General features: G+C 41.0%; 1 protein-coding gene and 1 long non-coding RNA gene across 6 annotated transcripts in view; both read right to left on the reverse strand.

Annotated features, from left to right (window-relative positions):
• Window positions 1-4018: 4018 nt before the first annotated feature.
• On the reverse strand, window positions 4019-6596 carry LOC132843585 (uncharacterized). 2 transcript variants are annotated; one of them, XR_009648134.1, is made up of 5 exons: window positions 5219-6596; window positions 4885-5009; window positions 4586-4701; window positions 4402-4491; window positions 4019-4223 (listed from the first exon to the last, which is right to left on the reverse strand). It is a non-coding gene; the product is annotated as an uncharacterized LOC132843585 (long non-coding RNA). The 2 variants fall into 2 exon arrangements; XR_009648133.1 differs by having other exon boundaries at window positions 4871-5009.
• Window positions 6597-8832: 2236 nt separating this feature from the next.
• Window positions 8833-24091, reverse strand: part of LOC132843539 (NACHT, LRR and PYD domains-containing protein 3-like) — a 924649-nt gene continuing 909390 nt past the window's right edge. Inside the window, exons 7-9 of one of the 4 annotated variants that reach the window (XM_060866943.1) lie at window positions 20247-20420; window positions 16394-16567; window positions 8833-9137 (exon numbers count right to left, since the gene is read on the reverse strand). In XM_060866943.1, coding sequence (XP_060722926.1) covers window positions 8885-9137; window positions 16394-16567; window positions 20247-20420 — 601 coding nt within the window. In that variant the 3' untranslated portion in view covers window positions 8833-8884. The remainder of the gene's footprint in view (window positions 9138-16393; window positions 16568-20246; window positions 20421-24091) is intronic. The other 3 variants (XM_060866944.1, XM_060866941.1, XM_060866945.1) reach the window with 3 other exon arrangements.

Here is a 24091-nt window from a genome sequence, read left to right on the forward strand (position 1 = left end):
TGGTCTCACTCTCAACTGAGGATGAACTGGCAGCTTCAGATACCCCAAAAACATCATCCGCTTGGAGTTCTGCATCTACCTCTGCAGCCACATCTGCCTTGAGCCTGTCAAACTCTGATGTACTAAGTAGTGACATGGGCAAGCTCTTAAATCGGGGGATCCACTAGGGTGGCTTTAAAGTAATGACCTGAGGAGTCATCACAGACAGCCTGGAAGTGCTGAGCCAACTGTGACTGCAATGTGGTCACCATTTTAAGTGCCTCTGGAAGAGCCTGTACATCCGCATCCACCTTTAAGTTTGTTAATGCAGTCTTGAGAGCCTGCACACAGGGGATAACAGAAGACAGAGAAGCCACATCCTCACACACAGTGTGTGTTGCCTCCTCAAATGGTTGTAGTATTTTCACAATGGCCTGCACTGGTTCCCATTGATGGTGTGACATTACACCTCCCAGATCCATCTCTGCACTCATGGTAGTCAGTGGTTGTCTCTGCTCCAACAGCCGCTGGAGCATGTGGAAGGAGGAATTCCACCTGGTTGACACATCATGCACCAAAGTGTTCTTGGGAAGGCCAAGCTCTTCCTGGATTTTGTGAAGTTTGTTCACAGCTTTGTTTGATCTGTGTACAAACCCAGTGATCTTGCGAGCAATCAATATCACATTGGTCATTCCCTGGCACTCTTTTAGAGCAGCTGTTACCACTAGTTGTAAGGTGTGAGCCATATACTTAATGTGCACATAGTTACCATCAGCAATTGCCTTAACCATGTTAGTGGCATTATCTGTGACAAAATACTCAACAGAAAATTTCGCTCCAACATCATCTTGCCATGCTGTGTGATCTTCATTAAAATCCATCTTGAGAAGTGCTGTCACACGTTTATGTTCATCTATTCCTTGTGGACTCTGTTTGCATTCTATCCAGTGGCCAGTGAGAGAAAGATATGCATTTGTGGAAAATGTGCTCGTCCAGATGTCAGATGTGCAGTGCACAAATTTCCCTTAAATTTTTGAGAGAGCTTCTTTTACTTTTGTTTTCACATCTTGGTAAAGTTGTGGTATAACTGTGCGAGAGAAATGCCAACGAGATGGTAGTTGGTGTCGAGGTGCAACCACATTAAGAAGCTTGTGAAAACCTTTATTCTCCACTACTGAGTAGGGCATCAGGTCAAGGCAAATCATTTCTCCCACTGTGTTTGTTATTTGCTTTGCAGTGGGGTGGTTGGTTGGATAAGCCTGTTTTGCATTAAATGCAAATAATATAGGTGATTGAAACTGACTTGCAGGAGCAGAACATGGCTGTGATGATGGTTTGGTGCTTGTGGAGGGTTTGGCAGAACATGGCTGTGATGATGGTTTGGTGCTTGTGGAGGGTTTGGCAGAACATGGCTGTGATGAAGAATTGGTGCTGGTGGGGGGATTTGTGCTTGTGAAGGGTTTGGCAGAACATGGCTGTGATGATGAATTGGTGCTGGTGGGGGGGATTGGTGCTTGTGGGAGGGTTGGCAGAAAGTACCAGGAGAGGATGCTTTAAGTGCATGTGATTATGCATTGCAGATGTTTTTTGGCTGGTGGAGGACCAAGAGATGGCTCAGCAGCCACACTATTTTCTATTTGGTTGCCCAAATCCATGTGAGGAGTTTCAACTAAGTTAATGAGTGATGGGAAGCTATGCTAAGGTTAACTAGCCTATAGCCTACATCTTGCAGTCTGCAAACGACAAAGTAACTTAAATGTACCATATAACTCCCACAAGTGCATACAATTCGACACAACTACACAAGCATTGCTTTAACCTTTTTAACCGAACGTTAACGTTACTCTGTCAACAGCCTATTGTCTAAATTGCCGAGCTAACAGAGCTATGTAAACAGAGTGAACATGAGAGCACCCGACTGCAGACGTCAATAATGCAGCGTAATGGAATAATCTCCCGATCAAACTCCGCTTCCCGAAAGTTAAGGTACAAAAATATATTCAACAAAAATAGTGATGCAGTGAAGTCTTTTTTCGCTCAGCTGAGCCTTCTCTGTTGCTGTGTGGAGCAGCCTGTGTCAGTCACCTCTTTTACCACCTGATTGTCACTCACTTACTCACTCATGCAGGCATTCACTGCGGTCTCATGAGAAAAAGCAGCTTTTTGATAAAAAGTTTTTCTTGTTCCCGAATACAAATATTTTTATAAGTATTTGTTCGAAATAAGTATTAGTAAAAAACATACCGTATTCGGGTTCGGCTCCACCCCTACTGTGCATGTGCAGTGACAGGAAGTGACATGCTCGAATAAAGAATTCAAAATATTAAGTTTGAAGTTTACTGAGTTTACTTCTATTTTATCGAATAAAAATAAATGATAAACGCGCACTTAAATCGTTTTTATAATTAAAATCAACACTGTGTTTAAAAATTTGTTCACCTAATTTTAAACAGAGTTAACTATTTGCAAGTTGGATTTTTAAGTGTAACATGAAGCTGATCACCTCAATCTAGACTGTATTGCTAAAACTAAGGAATAGATAATAGTTCTGAACATGAATCAAATCAATTTCAAGATTCAGTTTTTCAGTGAAAATCACTGAAAACCTTTTCTTTGTTGTTTTGTCTGTTAAATAAAGGTTCAAGTGAAGTACAACATTACAGATTTTAGTTTTTATTGGATTTTAAGAAATTGTCCTTAACTGCTCTGGAAAAGGGGTTTGCAGCAATCTGGATAGTAAGAGAACAGAAACAGGAAGGGGAAATGCAGCTGGTAAGAAACCCAAGAAAATGTAATTAAACAGAAGAATGCCTTCAATATTTCTGCAAAAGGACTGCACCTAATACATTGGATGATGTGTTGACAATTCCAGCTCTTTGTTTGGGTCATAGAAGGTCAGAACTGGCAGTGATCAGAACCTATTTGTTGCGCAGTGCCCCAATTCCAGTTATTTTTCTTTGAGAGAAGGTTCCACAATGGCTTATCTTCTGCCAGGTTTGGGATGAATTTTCTAAGCTGTTTAACAATTCCATGTAAGCTGTAAACTTCATTTGCCACTGAAAAGAGTAGAAACATAAGGAACATCCGGTACTGTATATTCAGTACAAACGTGTAGATTACATTTTTTACAGTATTAAAACGTATCACATTCTTTCTTACATTCTCTCAACATGGAGAGATCTTTCAATCTTTTTGTAGCTTTTGAGGTTCTCCTCTGAAAATGTTTAGCATTCCCCTAATTTAGTTAGATGACAGTTATGTTCTGATTTCAGAGTGGTCTGTTTCAGTGTGCTTGTGGTCTTTCTACCAGGGTGTCACCTTTTATGCTCAAGCTTGTAAAACAACTTTAAGCATCATCTCTACTCTGCTGTTTCTGTGTTCGATGATCTGAAGGACCCCATTTAGTAAATGTTCAAGTCATTTGAGCTGAATGTAGGCTGTGACATTGTCTCAAAATCTGAGCAACTCAGTGAAGTTTAAATTCCTTTTGGGATTTTGATTACAAGTCTTCAGTAATCACTGTTATATAAACATTTGACATGTTCAAGACAATCCATTTGATTTATATATTGTATGGTGACACTATTCTACCTGCTACACTACACACATCAACTGAATATACACTAAGGTCATCAATAGACATGATTTTTATCTAAATAAATAACTGACCTTGTACAGAAGGCAGATGAACACTTACAAATCATTTTTGCAACACAAGGACAGAGAAACAGTGAGGAAATAATGTAGTACATTTATCAAATATTATAAAATATTACATTTTAAGAATAAACAAAGTGATAAATAGTGATATAATAAATATCACTTTTTTGTCAGTATTTATTATCAACTACTTTTAAAACTCTGCTTTACCCCTAAAGCTCACATCTCTTATTACAGTGTACAGAGCTACAGTAATTACAAATGATGTTATCAGGAGAGATTCAAAGGTAAAAACAGATGTGTTATGAGAACTTTTCACATTTTTGTTTCATTTATAATAGAAACTAAAAACAGGTAATGATATAAATTTATTATTGACTACAAGTTATAGAAAGAGATTTAACATCATAATCTAAAGGTAACTTAAAATTAACTTACAGGTAACAGAGGTCACATTTTTTAAATTTCTATTGTACTGTATTATTTCCTTCTTTCAGCTTGTGAAACACAACTGCGTCTGGTTGTTTACGCCATTTCACTGTGATGTTCTTTGTCCCCAAATCATCCTTCAGTTTCTGGTTGATCTGAAGATCAGAATAAGACATTTTATTACTAAATAATGAAGGATAGAGACTCACCTGTACGAAATCATACAGAAACTGTATACAACAGTCAGAATCTAATTACAATACAGTTTATGTGTCAGAGTTTGATGAATACTGGGAAATGTACATTTTAAGTCTTGTGGAGGATGAGACCCACCTTCTCCAAGATGGCCATCATCACTGCAGGATCATTCATATCCTCTTTGGATCGGACCTTCAGTCTTAGTGTTTTTTTGTACCTTGATATCTAAATGCAGAAACACAAACAACAACACAATTAGACCATCATTTTGTGCTGTTTAATTTGCCTAAATGAAAGACTGACTAAAACATTAATTCACCTGAGTAACAGAAGAAAGGCATTATGTCTGAGCACAGAGCATCAGCAGCCCGACCGTTATTTATATAACCACAGTTTTCATTCTTCAGAGCATTATCAGGTTTTCCAGTTATCCAGCTGACGGTAGAGAAATTGGTTTGGTCTTTCCTTCAATTTGCACACTTATATTTCAATTTGCACATACAACTGTCTATTATTTATGTGTTCATTTCTTTATTTCATTGCCTATATGTTTACACTGTGGAGCTCCTGTACTAGAAAAAATTCCTCGTATGTGAAAACATACTTGGCAATAAAGACCTTTCTGATTCTGATAGCCAGGTCAGTGTATGTGGCTCTGCAGTAAGCCTGAGCATCACTCCAGGTTTTCCCCTGCTGGATCAGATAGTACTGACGAGGGACAGACATTATGAGAGGAACGAATCCTGTGGATATATTTTAAAAATTTTATGCAATGTTAGCTCAGTCACGAATTTTACTTATTCTAATGAACTCTTCTCATAATTTTCCTTCATTTGATTGTGCAACTTCATCCTGAACATTTATCTTTGGTACAAAACAAGAAATTATTTTAAATCAGCACACACACACACACACACACACACACACACACACACACACACACTTCTCTCACCTGTGAAAAACAGGAGTACTGTATGAAGAGATGCTGCTTCATTACTGATGTGTAGATAAACTCACTAAGACAAAAGAAATGTGATAAAGTGTTCTGTGTGAAGTGTTCAGTGTTCACAGCTTCTAATTTATGATTAATGCTATTTTATTAAGATGATTAATTCTATGAAGAGTACAGAATGGAGGTATTACAGCTCCAGAACTGATTAATAATCTCTGTTCACAATTCAAGGGAGACTGAAATTACTTTGATTAGTCACCTGAGAGAATTAATAAGCATACCAAGACTATAGGACCAACAATGAGTTACAATATAACAAAATAATAACACAACTTATAAGAATACAGAACATGAGGCTTAGTAACATCACAACCAGAGAGAACACAGAACAAGATTATTAGTCACGTCACGACCAGAAAGAACACAGAACATGAGGCTTAGTAACGTCACGACCAGAGAGAACACAGAACAAAAGGATTAGTCACATCACAACCAGAAAGAACACAGAACATGAGGCTTAGTAACGTCACAACCAGAGAGAACACAGAACAACAAATAAAACATCATAAATGATAAACTGATAATGAACTATTTATTAAAGTAAAGACTGGAAATACATTTGTAAATAAGAAAGTTCATCTTAACTCTCCTCTGTGTCCTGTGTGAAGTGTTCAGTGTTCACGGCTCCTAATTTATGATTAATTTATTAAGATTATTATTTCTATGAAGAGTACAGAATGGAGTTATTACAGCTCCAGAACTGATTCATAAACTCTGTCACCAACTCAAGGGAGACTGAAATTACTTTGATTAGTCACCTGAGAGAACTAATAAGCATAGACCAACACTACAGGAACAACATTGAGGTACAATATAACAAAATAATAACACAGTGTATGAGATAATCAGACAATACACAAAAAAACAGAATCCTACCTTACTAGTAGACAATAAATTCAATATAAAGAGCTAAAGTATCTTAAGTCTGAAATGTACTTATCTTAAGTACATTTCAGCTCACTCTACATTGGGGACATTTCTCTGTGGACTGGCATTTTTCTCTCTTTTTTCCATTTTTGTATATGACTGAACTGATAAACAATGAACTTTGGCAATTCAGGTGGATTACAGACTTTAACATGAACTGTGAGTAAACATCTGAAGTGACGTTTCATATAAGAGCTCGTTCTGAGCTATGATCTCATGATTTATTAATGTGAATGTTAGAAGGTGAAAATTTGAAATGGTGAGAATTTGAATAAGATTGAAAAGGTATAAGATAAATATACAAAAGAGAGGACATTGAACTGCAAGAAACAAACTGGAGATTAAATGTAATGGATGAGAGATGAGATGGAATGAGGGATTGTGTATAATAATGGAGATGTGATGTTGGGGAGAGGAGTGGCTTTGCTGATGATACTGAGAATATATTTAAAATAATAAGTAAAACTGGTCTATAAAGATAACAAAGGGAAATGTATGGTATAGAAATTATTTTAAAGAAGTATAAAGAAATAATAATGATGGGACTTTAACAGTGTTTTCAGTAAACTCAATATGACAGATGGGATGTTTTTTAAATCAGATACAGAGAGTAAAGAAATAAAGGATCTAATAAGTGAAAACAACATGATAGATGTGTGAAGAGAGAGAAACGGAGGAAGAAAATAATTTTCAAGAAGGAATATAGTGAAAAACTTTGTATTTAGGACAAGAATTTAATTTATTTTATGTATAAGAAATGTAGAAAACTTTATAGACAAAATCAGATATAAAGAAACAAGTTTGAGTATCATAAGTTTTTTTTTTACTCTGGATTGTAAAATATGTTAAAGTGTGAAGTTATAGCTGAGAGGATAAAAGGATGTGATCAGTCACAGTTATTGTTATGGATCTTCTACATCTGAATATGAATGATTCAGCTCCCAAACTGTCAGGTTTTTGTTCCCTGTCCCTGCCCTTGTTTACTCCTCCCTGTCTCTGGACACCTGTTCCTCATGTGTTCATTGTCTTGTCTATTTAACTGTGCCACATTGCACAAGGCAATCCTCTGTTGTCTTTGGTTGTCGTCTGATTTTGTGTCTGTGTCTTTGTTTCATGTTTTTAGTTATTAAATCTGTTTATTCTACGCTATCCTGCACTTGGGTCTGTTTTTACCACCGCTTTACTGACAGAAAGATTCCGCCACACCAAGACCCAGCAGGATAGCGTCAGCCTGGACCGGCTCCATGGGAATTTTTTTTCCCCTACATTTTATTTGTACCCTGGACATTTTGTTGTTTTGGTGACATCGGTCCGCATTTTGTTGCGGTGAGGGACGCTGCTCTGCTTCCGGTTCTCCCCGGGGGATGCCGCTCCACTTCCTGTCTGCGGGGGTGTTGCAGGCTCGTGTGTTGCCATTCTTATTTTTGTTGACTTTTGCTCTGTGGAGTAGGATATTTTTTACCATATGATATACCCTCCCCCCTTTCTGGTTTCCAAAACGTGGGTCTGACCGTGGTGCATCGGGGGTTGTGCTCGGCCCTTCTGCTCGGCTGTGGACGTCGCTCCGCCCTTCTGCTCAGCTGTGGACTTTGCTTGGTCCTTCTGGTTGGCTGTGGACGTCGCTCAGCCCTCTCTGGCTGCACCGCTGTGTGCCTTGCTCCCCCACCTGCCTCGCCATGTGCCTTGCTCCCCCCATCTGCCTCACCGTGTGCCTTGCTCTCCCGACCTGCCTCGCCGTGTGCCTCGCTCCCCCCTCCTGGACCCCGTCGGGACTGTCAAGGGGGGTACTGTTAGGACTCAGCCCGGACTTTGGCCACATGTTCTTGTTTTTGTTCCCTGTCACGTGTCTGCCCTGCCATTGTTTACTCCTCCCCATCTCTGCACACCTGTTCGTTGTGTGTTCATTGTCTTGTCTATTTAACTGTGCCGCATTGCCTTGAGCAGTGCGGAATCCTCTGTTGTCTTTGGTTGTCATCTGATGTTTTGCCTGTGTCTTTGTTTCATGTTTTTAGTTATTAAATCTGTTTATTTTACGATATCCTGCATTTGGATCTGTTTTTACCCACGCGTTACTGACACAAACTGCTGGAAATGTGCGACATGTTCTAACGCTTCACCACCATAACTGATTTATCCTGGAAAAAAGGTCTGAGGAGAGACTCCTGTCATACACCAGACCTGGTGAGTTTATTATCATTAATGCTGAAAAACACAACAGGACAGAATTACAGACAAATTTAAACACATTGCTTATGAACAACAGAAGCATAAATACACACATTAGATGTGACATTTTACAGCACACAGTGAGTATTACTCAGTATCATACAGTAAAAAGACAGTAAGTCAGTAACTCACCGTAGTGTCTCCAGTTTACAGTGTGGATCCTTCAGTAGATCAGAGAGCAGCTTCACTCCTGATTCTCCTGTATAATTACCGTACAGATTCAGTTCTCTCAGGTGTGATGAGGAGTTTGACCTCAGAGCTGAAGCAAGAGCAGCACAACCTTCATCTGTAATACTGCAGTTAAACATCCTGCAAGAAAGAAAACCTTCTCATACTTACACACTCAGTTTTAGTATTGAAAACATGAACTACACAAAATCTTTATATACAGTACACTTACTCTCCATCTCTCACACACAACAATGACAATATATCAGATCACTACAATTACAGTTACCACAGAGGAGAACTGGATGTTGTAGTGTTTATTAAAACTGTGTGTGTGTGTGTGTGTGTGTGTGTGTGTGTGTGCCTCAGTATCTCCAGTGTACAGTGTGGATTCTTCAGTCCATCAGAGAGCAGCTTCATTCCTGAATCCTGCAGTTTATTGTGACTCAGGTTCAGTTCTCTCAGTCTGGAGGAGTTTGAGCTGAGAACTGAGGACAGAACTCTACAGCTTTCCTCTGTCAGATTACACCCACACAGACTGGAAGAGAAATGATGAAGTGTCAACAACGCGGGGATAAAAACAGACCCAAATGCAGGATAGCATAAAAATAAACAGATTTATTAAATAAAAAAAACGAAACAGGGACACAGACTAGGACACAGGATGACAAAGGAAGACAAACGACAACAACAACAAGCATTCCGCGCTGCCATAGGCAACGCAGCATGGCTAAATAGACATGCCAATTAAACACATGAGGAACAGGTGTGCAGAGGCGGGGAGGAAGAGACAATGGTGGGGCAGACATGTGACACAGAACATAAACAGAAGCACGTGGCCAAAGTCCGTGCCGAGTCCTGACATGACGTGTTCGATTTATTTCTCTGATATTGAAATGAGGTGTGAATCAGTGAGAAATAAAGTGTCTACCTGAACAAGGTTCTAATGTCAGGATAAAAATATAAAATGAACATCTGTGTATAAACTTTCACTGCTCTTGGACAGATCCATGTGTCTCAGCTCATATGAGATGATGTATTTAACTTTCTGAAAGAAGATAATAACAGAGAGGTCACTCTGAACAAACACGTCTCTTTATTTCTAGCAGAGAGATTTTCATACAGTGTGTTCAGTAGCTCTGGGGAAAGTTTTACTGGGGAACATTTACACATTTACACACTATTCTTTACTGCTTCATTACAGTGTGTTCAGTGTGTAGATCTGTGTACATTGTACACTTTTACTTCGTGTTACAAACATTTTCAGGAACATTTTTGCTCCCATTGAACAACAGAAACAGGTCTATAAAATAGTAGCAGCTCCATAAGGACAGATAACTCACTCACTCACTCATTTTCTACTGCTTATCCGAACTACCTCGGGTCACGGGGAGCCTGTGCCTATCTCAGGCGTCATCGGGCATCAAGGCAGGATACACCCTGGACAGAGTGCCAACCCATCACAGGGCGCACACACACACTCTCATTCACTCACGCAATCACACACTACGGACAATTTTCCAGAGATGCCAATCAACCTACCATGCATGTCTTTGGACCGGGGGAGGAAACCGGAGTACCCGGAGGAAACCCCCGAGGCACGGGAGAACATGCAAACTCCACACACACAAGGCAGAGTTGTGAATCGAACCCCCAACCCTGGAGGTGTGAGGCAAACGTGCTAACCACTAAGCCACCGTGCCCCACAGGACAGATAACAGCAGAGAAATTAATTTATTGACCTCACTGTAAATAGGAGTAGTATTTTGTGTGTGTGTGTGTGTGTGTGTGTGTGTGTGTAGGAGTATTTACACAGGGAATTCTCTTTTTTGGGAAACACCTGAGCTGACAGAAGATTTAGAGCACACTGTTAGAGCTATTTACAGTAGAGACCAGTGTGATGTTTCTGGAGGATAAAAGCTGGTTTATTAATTACTTCTGTTTGTCACGACATCTTTTTTTAAATGCTGTTCTAGTATCAATAGAGTATTAGTATGTTATTAGATGTGTGTGTAATGTACACTGATCTACACACTGTGGAAAAAAATGTACTTTGTTCTGATGTGAGATGTGATGTATATCTTTCAGTATTTTCACAGAGACTTACCGTCTCTGTGAAAATACTGAAAGATAAACATCGCTTCTCACATGTTGGTGGTCATGTTTTTTAATAACCATCACACACAGAGACACATCACATAATTCCCTAAATACACAGATAAAATAAATAAATGTCAACATCAGAAACAACACTAATTCACACCATATACTGTAGAAAAACACTTATCACTATTGACCCTGTTTTTGCTCTTTAGATTATTGCTTCTTCAGATTTGTGTTTGTGATTTGTTCTCCTTATGGACTGTTTGTTACTGTTATTTCAGACTGTGCCTGTTTTTGACCCTGCCTTTGCTTACTGTTTTTGGATTGTTTGTCTTATCTTTTCTTCATTAAAACTTCTTCACATGCATTTTGCCGACTCCTCATTACAGTGTTCATTATCACCTGGGTACAGTGTAGATCTCTTTTTCTCTCCTTCCAACCATTTTCTTTCCCTTCACCACATTCACACCTAATTCACCTTTCCTGTAAACTGTTTCCAGATTTTGATATACAGCTGCTGTTACATTAATAAGTCACAATAACTCCCATTCAACTTTTATAGAGTTCCCTTTCGAGGGAACTCGACACTGCATCAGTGCTGACACTATGGGAACGCTTCTGTGAGGACAAAATCAGCGGCGTTCGAGGAGCTCCTCGAGGCGGTAGATTAAAATTAGGAAGAGGAAGTTCGTGTAGTTCATTCTAAGCTAGACGACCACTTTCTGAGTTCAGGCCACAGGCCACCTTCATGCAGGCGGCTGCCATTTTTCACAGACCTCCATGCTGAGGTGTCCAGGTCGTGGAAAAGTCCATTTTCAGCGCGTGTTTTTTCCCCTGCCATGTCTGACTTTTCGGCCATTATAGGGCTTGAAAGCCATGGGTATGGGGCGATGCCTATAATTCAAGAGACGCTTGCGGGCTATCTCTCACCTACATCAACCGCATGGAGGAAGCCTGCCCTTCCATCCAAGCCATGTAGAACCACTTCAGGCCTTGTTAAGGCCTACGCGGCAGCAGGCCAAGCCTGTGGGGCCCTGCACACCATAGCGGTTTTGCAGGCCTACCAAGCTGACCTGCTTACAGAGCTCGACGGTGGCTAGGGATTGGAACCTCAGGTGGTGTCTGAGCTCCGCCGAGCCACTGACATTGCGCTCCATGCCACAAAGCAGACGGCTCGCTCCATAGGCCGTTCAATGGCTGCGCTGGTTGCCACGGAGAGGCACCTGTGGCTCACTTTAACTGACATCAAAGATAAGGATAAGTCCTCTCTCCTGGATGCCCCAGTTTCACCTTAGGGCTTGTTCGGCAATGCAATGAGTACTGTCGTCAACAGGCATCAGGAGGCAAAACGCCAGTCGGCAGCGTTCAGAGAGTTTCTCCCCCGCCGCGGCGAGCAGCCTGGGCCATCCAGCCACACCCAACCCTCTCCTAGCTCACTCAGGGCAGTAAAAAGGGTTAGTGTGGCTGCCCGTGCCCCCTCGTCTAAGACTAGGGAGGCCGGTCGGCATACCCGGGCCCAGTCCCATCAGGTGAGAGGGGACCTTAGGTCCGTCATCTCGGCCAGACGGGCTACAAAGGAGCCCTGATGCTTGAGGGCTGGGGTTCCTAGGAGCATCCTGTTCAGGAAGGCTCCCTCTAATCAGATCAAATCAAATCAAATTTTATTTGTCACATACACCTACAGGGTACGATATGCAGTGAAATACTTTATGCAACTGTCCGTATAAGAATAAAAAAATATATAAAAGTATATATATAAAAAAAGGAAGAAATAAAATAAGAATAAAATAATAAAAAGTATAAACTATATAAGAAACCTATATAAGAAAACTATATAAAAATATGAAAATACAGATGAAGAAATAATGTATATACATATGCATAAATATACATATACATAAATGTGCAGTATGGTGTGTAAATAGTGTATAAAGTGGCACTGTGCTATGCAAGTCCAGAGTTTAAAGTTCCATAGAATGTCCAGGTGAAGTGTGGTGTGTAAATAGTGTATGGAGTGTATAAAGTGGCACTGTGCTGTGCAAGTCCAGAGTTAAAGTGACAGTGACAGTCCAGAATTAAAGTGTCATTGCAAAAAAAAAAAAAGGGGGGTGCATAGAACAGTGGGGATGGAGAGAGAGGTCCAGTGCTAGATCCTGGGTGTCTCCTGGTTTAAACTCCGAATGGCCTGTGGGAAGAAGCTTCTCCTCATCCTTTCTGTGTTTGCTTTCAGGGAGCGGAAGCATTTCCCTGAACGCAACAAGGAAAAGAGTCCATTGTTGGGATGGCTGAGATCTTTTGCAATCTTCCTGGCTCTGGTCCAGCACCGCGTGTTGTAGCTGTCGTGCAGGTCAGGGAGCTCAGTGTGGATGGTATGTTCAGCTGACCGCACCACCCCCTGGAGGGCTCGTCTGTCCTGCATGGTGCTGTTCCCAAACCAGGAAGTGATGCTACCAGTGAAGGTCAGCTTGGTAGGCCTGCAAAACCGCTATGGTGTGCAGGGCCCCACAGGCTTGGCCTGCTGCCGCGTAGGCCTTAACAAGGCCTGAAGTGGTTCTACATGGCTTGGATGGAAGGGTAGGCTTCCTCCATGCGGTTGATGTAGGTGAGAGATAGCCCGCAAGCGTCTCTTCAATCCTAGGCATCGCCCGATACCCATGGCTTTCAAGCCCTATAATGGCCGAAAAGTCAGACATGGCAGGGGAAAAAACACGCGATGAAAATGGACTTTTCCACATCCTCGACACCTCAGCATGGAGGTCTGTGAAAAATGGCAGCCGCCTGCATGAAGGTGGCCTGTGGCCTGAACTCAGAAAGTGCTAGCTGGTCAGCGCAGGCTTTCAGAACCCGACCTGTGATGCCATCTGGTCCTGCTGCCTTCCTGGTATTCACTCTCCTGAATGCCCTCCTCACGTCATGCTCTGAGATGGTGAACGTGTTTACATCTCCAGCTCTCTCAGTGTGCATGCTGTTTGTACCGCTAGCATTGCTAGCGTGGTTAGCTGCAGCCTTGAAGCGAGCGTAAAAGGTGTTTAGCTCATCTACCAGAGAAGTGTCCGCATTCCCAATCCTAAAAAACAGGCATGAGGAAGGTGGCAGCATGGTCCGATTTCCCAAACGGTGGATGTGATTGTGCCTTGTAGCTGTTTTTGAATGGTGTGTAGCAGTGATCCAGTGTCCTTTCGCCCCTGGTGGGGCAGGTGATGTGCTGCTGAAAGTTCAGTAGTGCACGTTTGAGGTTGGCACTGTTAAAATCTCCCACCACAATGAGCGCAGTGTCCCGATGCTGTGTTTGGTGTAGCGTTAGTGTCTCATGTAAGTCCGCCACCTCTGGCATTTCGGGGGGCAGTAGAATCTGTGCCTGCTCCTCTTCCTTGCATGGAGCTCCCTGAGTTGGCACCAGTTTCAGGGCACTGGGAGGTCTGCCAGGCAACAGCCAGGCAGCGTGGAAAATTCTGCCAGGTGTGTCTCAGTGGGTCCTGGATACCGTAGAAAAAAGCTACAGGATCCAGTTCTCCTCCCATCCTCCACGCTTCCAAGGTGTGCTGCTGTTGGCAGGCACCAGGCGGTGTTCCTCCAAGAGGAACGTCTCTCACTCCTGAGGAAAGGGGCCTTAATTTTCCCCTCCCAGAGCGGAACTCCGGCTTCTACAGCTGATATTTTGTTGTCCCCAAGAAGGACGGGGGGCTGTGTCCAATTTTGGACCTCCGGGCTCTGAACTGTACTCTGAAGACGTACAAGTTCGAGATGCTCATGCTCAAGGTTATTGTGTCCCAGATCAGGTCCAAAGACTGATTTGTGATGAGCGACCTTGTGGACGCTTATTTTCACATAGGTGTCCTGCCAGAGCACAAAGAGTTCCTCAGGTTCACTTTTGGGGGCGAAGTGTACCAGTATTGTGTTCTTCCTTTTGGCCTACCCCTTTTCACCACACACGTTAACAAGGTGCATGGATGCTGCCCTGGCACCGTTGTGTCTCTTGGGCATCCGTGTACTGAATTACCTGGACGACTGGCTCATTCTGGCCCAGTCGAAGGCAATGGCGGCCAGTCATCGAGATGCTGTGCTTGCCCATATGAGGTCTCTAGGCCTCAGGTTGGACCCAGATAAGTGTGTGTTTTCTCCTTTTCAGAAAACCACCTTTCTGGGGCTAGTTTGGGATTCCCCCACAATGCGTGCACATCTGTCTCCCACTTGGGTGTCTTCCATCTTGCCAGCGGTGAAAGCTATTTGGCTAGGCCAAGGCCTCTCTGTCGCCGAGGCACAGAGGGTGCTCGGCCTCATGTTGGAAGTAGCCAATGTTATCCCTTTGGGTCTGCTTCACATGAGGCCATTCCAGCTCTGGCTCAGGGGTCCCCTGAGGGTTATAAGGGTTACATGCTGTGGGCTTCGTACCCTTCTTATGTGGTAAGACCCTGGTTTCTGGCTAGGAGCGTGTCACCGTGACAGGACTCTTTCGACAGACGCCTCGCTTTCGGGCTGGGGAGTGGCTTAGGATGGCCGTCCTGCCCAGAGTCTATGGGAGGGCCCTTATCTCTCGTGGCACATAAACTGCCTGGAGATGAGGGCTGTGTTTCTAACACTTCCTTCCACACCTCAGGGGCTGCAATGTCGTAGTACGGACAGACACCACTGTGGTGGTTTCCCATATCAATCATCAGGGCGGTCTGCGTTTGTGCCCCCATTTCAGGTTGGCACAGCAGATTCTGCTCTGGGCAGAGACCAGGTTCCTTTCGCTGAGAGCGATTTTCATACCAGTGCATGTAAATAGGGAGGCAGACTTCCTGTCGAGGCAGGTGCTGAGGCCCAGGGAGTGACGTCTCCAACCCCACGTGGTGGAGTGGATTTGGTGTGGGCGTGGCTGAGGCTCCATCTGTACGCCTTCCCCCGGTAGCTCTGCTCCCGCAAGTCCTAGCCAGAGTGTGCCACGACCGGGTCAGCCTTCTCCTTTCTGTGTGGTGTCAGGCAGCTGAGGCCTTTCTGCAGACCACACCTTTCTTCCTGGGACCTCTCTGTGGTCCTGGAGGGGCTGCTGGAAGCTCCTTTTGAGCCAATGGAGTCAGCCTCTAAGTTTCTGACCCTGAAGTTGGCTCTGCTCCTAGTCTTGGCCTCTCTCGAGAGATTGGGGGATTTGCAGGCTTTGTCGATTGCCCCCGCCTGCCTGGAATTTTCCCCTGGCATGGCCAAGGCTATTCTGCACCTTGGGGCACGATATGTCCCTAAGGTGCCCAGGATGGCTGGCTGTCCAGTCATACTGCAGGCCTACTGTTACCCACCCCAGTCGGCAGAACAAGAGAGACTGCATTTGCTTTGCCCACTGAGGGCCTTGAGGACTTATGTCCACCGCTCTAGCTCGTGGAGTAACTTCTCCGCCCTTTTTGTCTGTCCTGGGCCGGAATAAGGGTAATCCGGTTTCCAAGCAGCGCCTCGTGTACTGGGTAGTGGAGGCCACTAGCTCAGACCTATGAGGTGCGCGGTCTTGCCTCGCCTCTCGGCATCAGGGCTAACTCCGCTAGGGGTATTGCCTCATCCAGTGCCTTGGCCAGGGGTGTTCCCTTTGAAGATGACAATAATTTGTAAGATAGATAAACCAGTGGAATAAACTTACATACAGAGAAACAGAGTACAATGGAACGACCAAAATAAACCTTAATATGTGTGTGTGTGTGCGTGTGTGTGTGTGTGTGTGTGTACCTCAGTTTCTCCAGTGTACAGTGTGGATTCTTCAGTCCATCAGAGAGCAGCTTCACTTCTGAATACTGCAGTTTATTGTCACTCAGGTCCAGTTCTCTCAGACTGGAGGAGTTTGTGCTGAGAACTGAGGACAGAAATCTACAGCTTTCCTCTGTCAGATTACAGTCACATAGACTGGAAGAGAAATAATGAAGTGTTTGATTTATTTCTCTGACAGTGAACTGGGAGACAGTGATAAATAAAGTGTCTACCTGAACACAAGGTTCTAATATCAGGATAAAAATAGAAAATGAACATCTGTGTATAAACTTGGACTGCTCTTGGACAGATCCAATATCAGAACACCGATCTCAAACACACAAACACAGCCATAATCCAGCTAAAGTTGAAGATGTAACAGAAATATCAGTGTGTTTGTGTCACACACACAAATCAGAGGATAGGACACAACAGAATTAGCTATTACAACCCACCAAGACCGAGACCATCATCAACTGAAACATTTGTAGAAGTAATACATTTTGTAACATTATTGATGATCTGAATCCACTGTGAGTTTGTCATAATAAATCAGATATCACAATAAAACAGCCTTGTGTTATGTTCCATAAATATTAATGGAATAATTCTCATTATAATCAACAACAACAAGGTTGTTCACACTAGACATCATGTCGTGACAGTTGTGACAGAGTTTCACTTGTAAAAATGTTTTCATGTTCTCTTGTCTGTACTACAGTGGCATGTTACAATCTCACAATGAACGATGTGTATATGTTTTAATCAGTTATATCAGTTTAATCAGCCATTTGATTTATTATAACCTTTATTTTACCAGGAATGAAGCACATTGAGATTAAAAATCTCTTTTACAAGAGCGTCCTGGCCAAGACTAACAGATGCAAGCACGTTTGAGTTTAACAAATAACATCCAACAATACATACACACACACACAAGCAAATCCATCAAATTTCAATATTAATAAAAAACTAATTAAAACACCTACAGCCTGAAGTTTCATTCTCCATTTTTTTAAAAAAAAAATGTCCAACGTGTCCTCAGATTTAATGCACTTTGCAAACAATTCCAGGCAGAGGGAGCAGCTAATTTAAATGCCTTGTTTCCACATTCAGTACGTACCACTGGAACAGAAAGTAAAAATAATTCTTGTGACCTGAGGCTATAGCTACAAGCATACTTTTTACAGATGTATGTACAAAGATATGATGGAAGTAAACCCAGGATAGATTTATATATAAAAACATGCCAGTGTTTTTGTCTTCGGATGGAGAGCGCAGACCAGCCAACCCGAGCATACAACACACAGTGATGAGTGAGGGTTTTAAGATTTGTTATAAACCTCAATGCACCATGATAAACAGTATCAATAGCATGTAAACACTGTGAAGATGCATGCATATATATATATAACATCACCGTAATCCAGTACAGACATAAAAGTCGCTTCAACAAGCCTCTTTTTTGCCTCAAAGGAAAGATAGGATTTGATTCTAAAATAAAAACCCAATTTCACTTTCAATCTTTTCACCAGTTGCTCGACATAAGGGCCAAAGGAGAGAGCGTCATCAATTAAAATCCCCAGATACCTATACTGAGACACAAACTCAATTTCTGAACCTTGAGACGTAGTAATAGGCAGAAGGTTATTCTTTGAGATTGGTTTGGATTTAGAAAACATGAATTTTGTTTTATCAACATTTAAAACTAATTTTAATTCAAACAAATTACACTGAACAATATCAAATGAAAACTGTAACTGCGAAAGAGCCTGATTGGGTGTGGATGCAGAACTATAAATAACTGTATCATCTGCATAATAATGAAACTTTACATTATGGACATTATGATCAATATTATTTATATATATAGTAAATAGAAGTGGTCCAAGGACTGACCCCTGTGGAACACCTTTAGTAACATTGAGTGAGTCTTTGTATCAGTGTCATGATGCTGGACAAGGGCAAGTGAGGATCCAAGTGCAGTCATTCATTTAATGGTCAAAAACAAGAACCAGGAACACCAAAAACAGGAAAACAGACAGACAGGCAAAACTAGGCAAAAACAGGGCTAACAGGAAACAAAACATAGCTGAGGCAAAACTAGGCAGAAACAGAGCTCACAGGAAACAGAACTATAGACAGGCAGAACTATAGACAGGCAGAACTATAGACAGGCAGAACTATAGACAGGCAGAACTATAGACAGGCAGAACTATAGACAGGCAGAACTATAGACAGGCAGAACTATAGACAGGCAGAACTATAGACAGGCAGAACTATAGACAGGCAGAACTATAGACAGGCAGAACATATAGACAATGACTAGCAACAGGGAAGTGAGCAAACAGAGCATATATAGCTGACAGGAACCAATAACAAAGCAGAGACAATCAGAGACAAAGACAACACACATGAGGGGATGAATGAGTTCAATCAGTGTCCGTGGGAACAAATGAGTGGGCGGAGCAAACAATTAACAAGAGGGAAAGACAGCAGACAGAAACAGGGCAAAAGCACAGACAGACTCATTACAATCAGTATAGTATGATCCACAATATCAAATGCTTTTGATAGATCAATGAATAAAGCAGCACAGTGTTCCTTATTATCAACAGATTCAATAAAATCATTTAAAACCTTTAAGGCTGCCGTAGTTGTGCTATGTTGTTTTCTAAAACCAGATTGAAAATCAGACATGATATTATTAAAAGACAAAAATTCTTTTAATTGATTGTTGACAAATGTTTCGAGGACTTTGGCCAAAACTGACAGTTTGGAAATTCAAAAGCTGAATTCCATATAAGTGGAATTTCATTCAAGTCAAGTGACAGGTTAAAAATATAAGACAGAGGTGGGGCAATAAAATCAGCTGCTAGCTTTAAAAAGTAGGGTTCTAAATTATCAGGACCTGCCGATTTCGAAGCATCTAAAGATTTAAGGGCTTTGCACACTTCAGAGACTGCAATTGGTGAAAAGTTGAAAGATTGACTAGACAATACGCTCTCTGACTGAACAGTCAAAGGGTTCACATGAGCATCATTAACTGAATCAAACAAAAAACCAGAAGCTATGAAGTGTTCATTAAAACAATTAAGCATATTTACTTTATCAATGATTATATCAGAGCCCTTATTGATACAATAAAACATCATTTGATTAATAAAACATCATTTGATCAATTAAGGTTTGTGGATGATGGATGGCTGGACGGATGATTGGATGAATGGACTAATGGATAGATTAATGGTCGGATGAGTGTACTTTTTAGAATATAAAGAGAGAGCGAGGGAAGCACAAGTGTTAGAGGTTTTATAGATTTTACAGAACATCGAATTGCTTTACACCATTGATTAAAGTTAACCTCATTAACTCCATTAATTTAGGCTGTTGAGAGTTCAATGTACTGTAGATTATATCTATAAAGGACAGAGTCCATGATATAATACAGAGATCAAGAGAGCGAGATAATTAAAATAAACCAGCATTTAACCAGTTAAACATACATCTGATATTTTACTTGGACAAGCTGTTTAAGGAGGCAGAAGAAAAAAAAAAAAAACATTTGTTATCTGTTTATGAACTCAAGCAAAGCGAACACGCATAATAAAAAGACACAAATACAAACTCCGATATGAACGTAAGAGCTGCATGAAACCGGGCAAAGAGCTGCATGCGGCTCGGGAGCCGCGGGTTGACCACCCCCGTGTAAACTAAGCAATAATTTGTAAGATAGATAAACCAGTGGAATAAACTTACATACAGTGAAACAGAGTACAATGGAACGACCAAAATAAACCTTAATATATGTGTGTGTGTGTGTGTGTGTGTGTACCTCAGTTTCTCCAGTGTACAGTGTGGATTCTTCAGTTCATCAGAAAGCAGCTTCACTCCTGAATCCTGCAGTTTATTGTGACTCAGGTCCAGTTCTCTCAGACAGGAGGTGTTTGAGCTGAGAACTGAGAACAGAACTCTACAGCTTTCCTCTGTCAGATTACACCCACACAGACTGGAAGAGAAGTGTTTGATTTATTTCTCTGATTGTGAAATCAGGTGTTTCCATCAGTGAGAAATAAAGTGTCTGTTCTTATGTCAGGATAAAAATATAAAATGAACAGTCTGTGTATAAACATGGACTGCTCTTGGACAGATCCATGTGTCTCAGCTCATATGAGACGATGTATTTAACTTTCTGAAACAAATTTCCATGTGCTGACTCATATTTCTGGTTCACTGAAGTCCCTCCTGTGTCATTGGTTGGACCTGTTGAAGGAATTCACCTCTTACTGAATGAGAGCAGTACTGATTCTGTACAAATTGGGACATGTGGTTCAGTCTGAACTGAAGGATATGATGGAACAAACAGATCATTCATTCAGTTCATATGTGAGTCTTCAACAAGAGGAGAAGGGGCAGAGTCATGCTATGAAGAGACTGTAGCACTTTGGAGAAGTTTTATATCTGTGTATCTGTGCATTCATCTACAATCTTGTAAATATTCCCCCTTACTTGAGTGTGAATGAGAGAGGTAGTCCTACTGATTCTGAACAAACTGGTAATTGTTGTTCATGAATGATCTCTGTGAACAAACGAGAATCTGCTGACTCACTGATGTGGTTCCTTCAATTCAGCACAAGAAGAGAAACAGGGTGGAGCAGTGCATTTAAAAACTATGTAGCACTAAGACAAGCCTTATATGTTGTTGTGTTCTTCACAGCTTAATCCACTATACATGAATGTGTAACAATGACTGATGGATATTTTTTAAACCATTGTTCCGCTGAAAACTACTTCATACATGATAAGTTAAAATGTCTCTTTTACTACATTACATTCATATCCTCATTTGTGATCATTCTCTCAAAACTAACCTGAAACTAGACTGAAATATCTTCAAAATAAATACACATGAACTTTTTTTATGTACTGTGTGAATGAAACAATGACTTATTCAAAATATCTAAAAAGACACTCATTGGAGTGGTTTAATGATATAATTTACAGAAAGAGTCACTGAATGAATCGATGAACGAATCGGAACGGATCTTTTTGGTGAACAGAATCAAATGATGTGAGTCACTGGGATGAATGGAAATGAGCAGCTCAAGTTTTGGACTGAGTTGGAGCTTTGGGGAAAACATCATCATATAATACCATTTCTGTACAAGTCCAAGTTTATCAGAGCTTTTTATCTCTTAATGATCTTCTTAATGTTCTACTATCTGTTTGACTTTTTATGTCTAATGAGTAATATTGTGCTGCTGTTATTTAACACATTTTATCATATTTAATAAATATTGTATATTATTTATATTACAATATTTTTCTATTGTAAAGCATGTTTGAAGTTTGAGTTTAGTTATGATGATTATAATTATTATGTAAAAGGAATTAAGATATTTAAAGTTTGTGTGTGAGGGCAGCTTCACTCCTGAATCCTGCAGTTTATTGTTACTCAGGTCCAGTTCTCTCAGACTGGAGGAGTTTGAGCTGAGAACTGAGGACAGAACTCTACAGCTTTCCTCTGTTAGATTACAGAGACACAGACTGGAGGTGAAATGATGAAATAGAACACTGATCTCAAACACACAAACACAGCCATAATACAGCTAAAGTTGAAGATATAACAAACAAATCAGAGGACAGGACACCACATCAGCACATTTACAGTCTTTCTACACTCCACAATCCGTGTCCATGAAATATAGAGCTGTACACTACCAGTTAATAACATGACAATACTAGTCATACTTTACAGGCCGTTATATGTTGGATTTCACAGAGACCTAAAACAGTGGGTGTGTGTTGTTCTCTGTGCTCATACAGGTACAAATCTGTCACCTCCAGACCTCTGATTTTACACACACACTGGTTCAGGTGTTTGGTGTGGACCTGAGTACAGCTCGAGTGTTCACATACGTCCAAACAGATAAAAATTAAAGGGAAAGTTTGATCTAAACTCATATTCCATTTTATAGAACATACAGATACAAAATCTATCATCTATCATAATGTAAATAAAGGATATTACAAAGAACATTGTACTGTTTATTACAGATGTCACTGTTATAATTTCATCACAACTTAGTGAACCCTTCTTTCTCAACAGAGTAAATGGGATCATGTCTTTCATGCCTCCACAACTGAGAAGTGAACGTGGGATTTTCTTCTCAAATCTGAGCTCCTTCCCTGTTTACAGAGTGACGTCACATCAGCATGACTGCACACAGCATCAGAAAGTCATTCTTACCTTTAAATGAGTTACATTGTATATCGTCACTGTCGGGTGGAATCCTCATATCTCCAAAACCGGTATTTTTCAGGAAATGAAAAAAACGCCGTACCTTATCTGCAGTGCACAGGGTTTAGTCCGGGTTGCAGGGGATTGTCTTGCGCTAAATTCCTGTCCTCAGACGAGCACCAGAACTAGCGGGGGTCAAGATTTTTTTTCTTTGAGCCCAGTGTTTTGAAGACATTTACCTCAGAAGATGTGTTGATTCGTTGCGACTCTTATTAAGGAGAAATATGCCGTGAAGCTCTCCCGCAGAGTGAGGAAGAAGTGGACAGTTGAAGTGTCCAATGGAGTTATGAGATTTGCGCTCAAGCTATTTTCAAGACTTTAGATTGGTTAATAACTAGTAAAAATAACAGACCGACGTGGGGACTGACCAATAGCATTGATATGTGAAAAAAAATATGAAATTGACCAAATTTGGACATACGAGGTTTCCGCCCGACAGTGACGATATACACATGTATTAGCTTTAGATGAATCAACATACAGACATATTCGTTTGTTAAATCTAAAACACTGACTATACACATAGCACAATGTTGTGCAACAAAAATATAGATTCACTAAAGCTGCTTATAAATACAAACACAGTCCGAGCAGCTTAAAATCTCCAAAATCCACAGAAAGGTTTGAAAGAAAAAACCTGACGTCTCTTCAATAGTAACAGTGATAAATCTGACCAACCATCACGTGCAACCATCTTTGTGTTCACCGTCTGTTTTTACACATCCACCATCTTCTGATGCAGTGAACCAGACAAAAAAAAACGTGTCTATAATTCAATCACAACAGATTAACAAAAATCACGATCCAAGAACAAGAAAGTGATCGGTCATTAACAGTTTGGTGTCTTTGTCGAGCTCCAAGTAGAACAAAACAGGACTTTATAATAACAGTGATCACGACACTACACTCAACTGTGACTATTTATTCATCCTGTCTCTTTTTACCTGCTTGCACACTTCCCCGTCAAAGAACCCCAACAAAATAGAAATCTTCATATAAAAAGTCACATTTTAAAATCCATCCTCTACAAACAGTTCAGTGTCAGAGAAAGAAAATATTCATCACTCATCTGAGTTTGCTGCCTAGCTTGTTTATAACAAAATAAGAAGATAAAAGTGAACATTTTCCCACTTTCCCGTCGAATGTGTCGAGGTCCAAAATGATGATTGATGTTTTATTTACCACAAGCTCAGTCCTTGGTAAAGTTTAGGAGTAGTGCAGACTGAAGGAGACTTTTGCTTTTCCTTCGTATTGGGTTAAATTTTTAAAAAGCAGGATTTAAATATGAAATTAATATCAACATATAAATAAACATGTACAATTTTGATTTACTTTTTATATTTTCTATCCATATTGATTGCATTTTGTCAGTTTTATGT

This window comes from Tachysurus vachellii, chromosome 3 (assembly GCF_030014155.1).
Source record: "Tachysurus vachellii isolate PV-2020 chromosome 3, HZAU_Pvac_v1, whole genome shotgun sequence".
Lineage (NCBI taxonomy): Eukaryota > Metazoa > Chordata > Actinopteri > Siluriformes > Bagridae > Tachysurus > Tachysurus vachellii.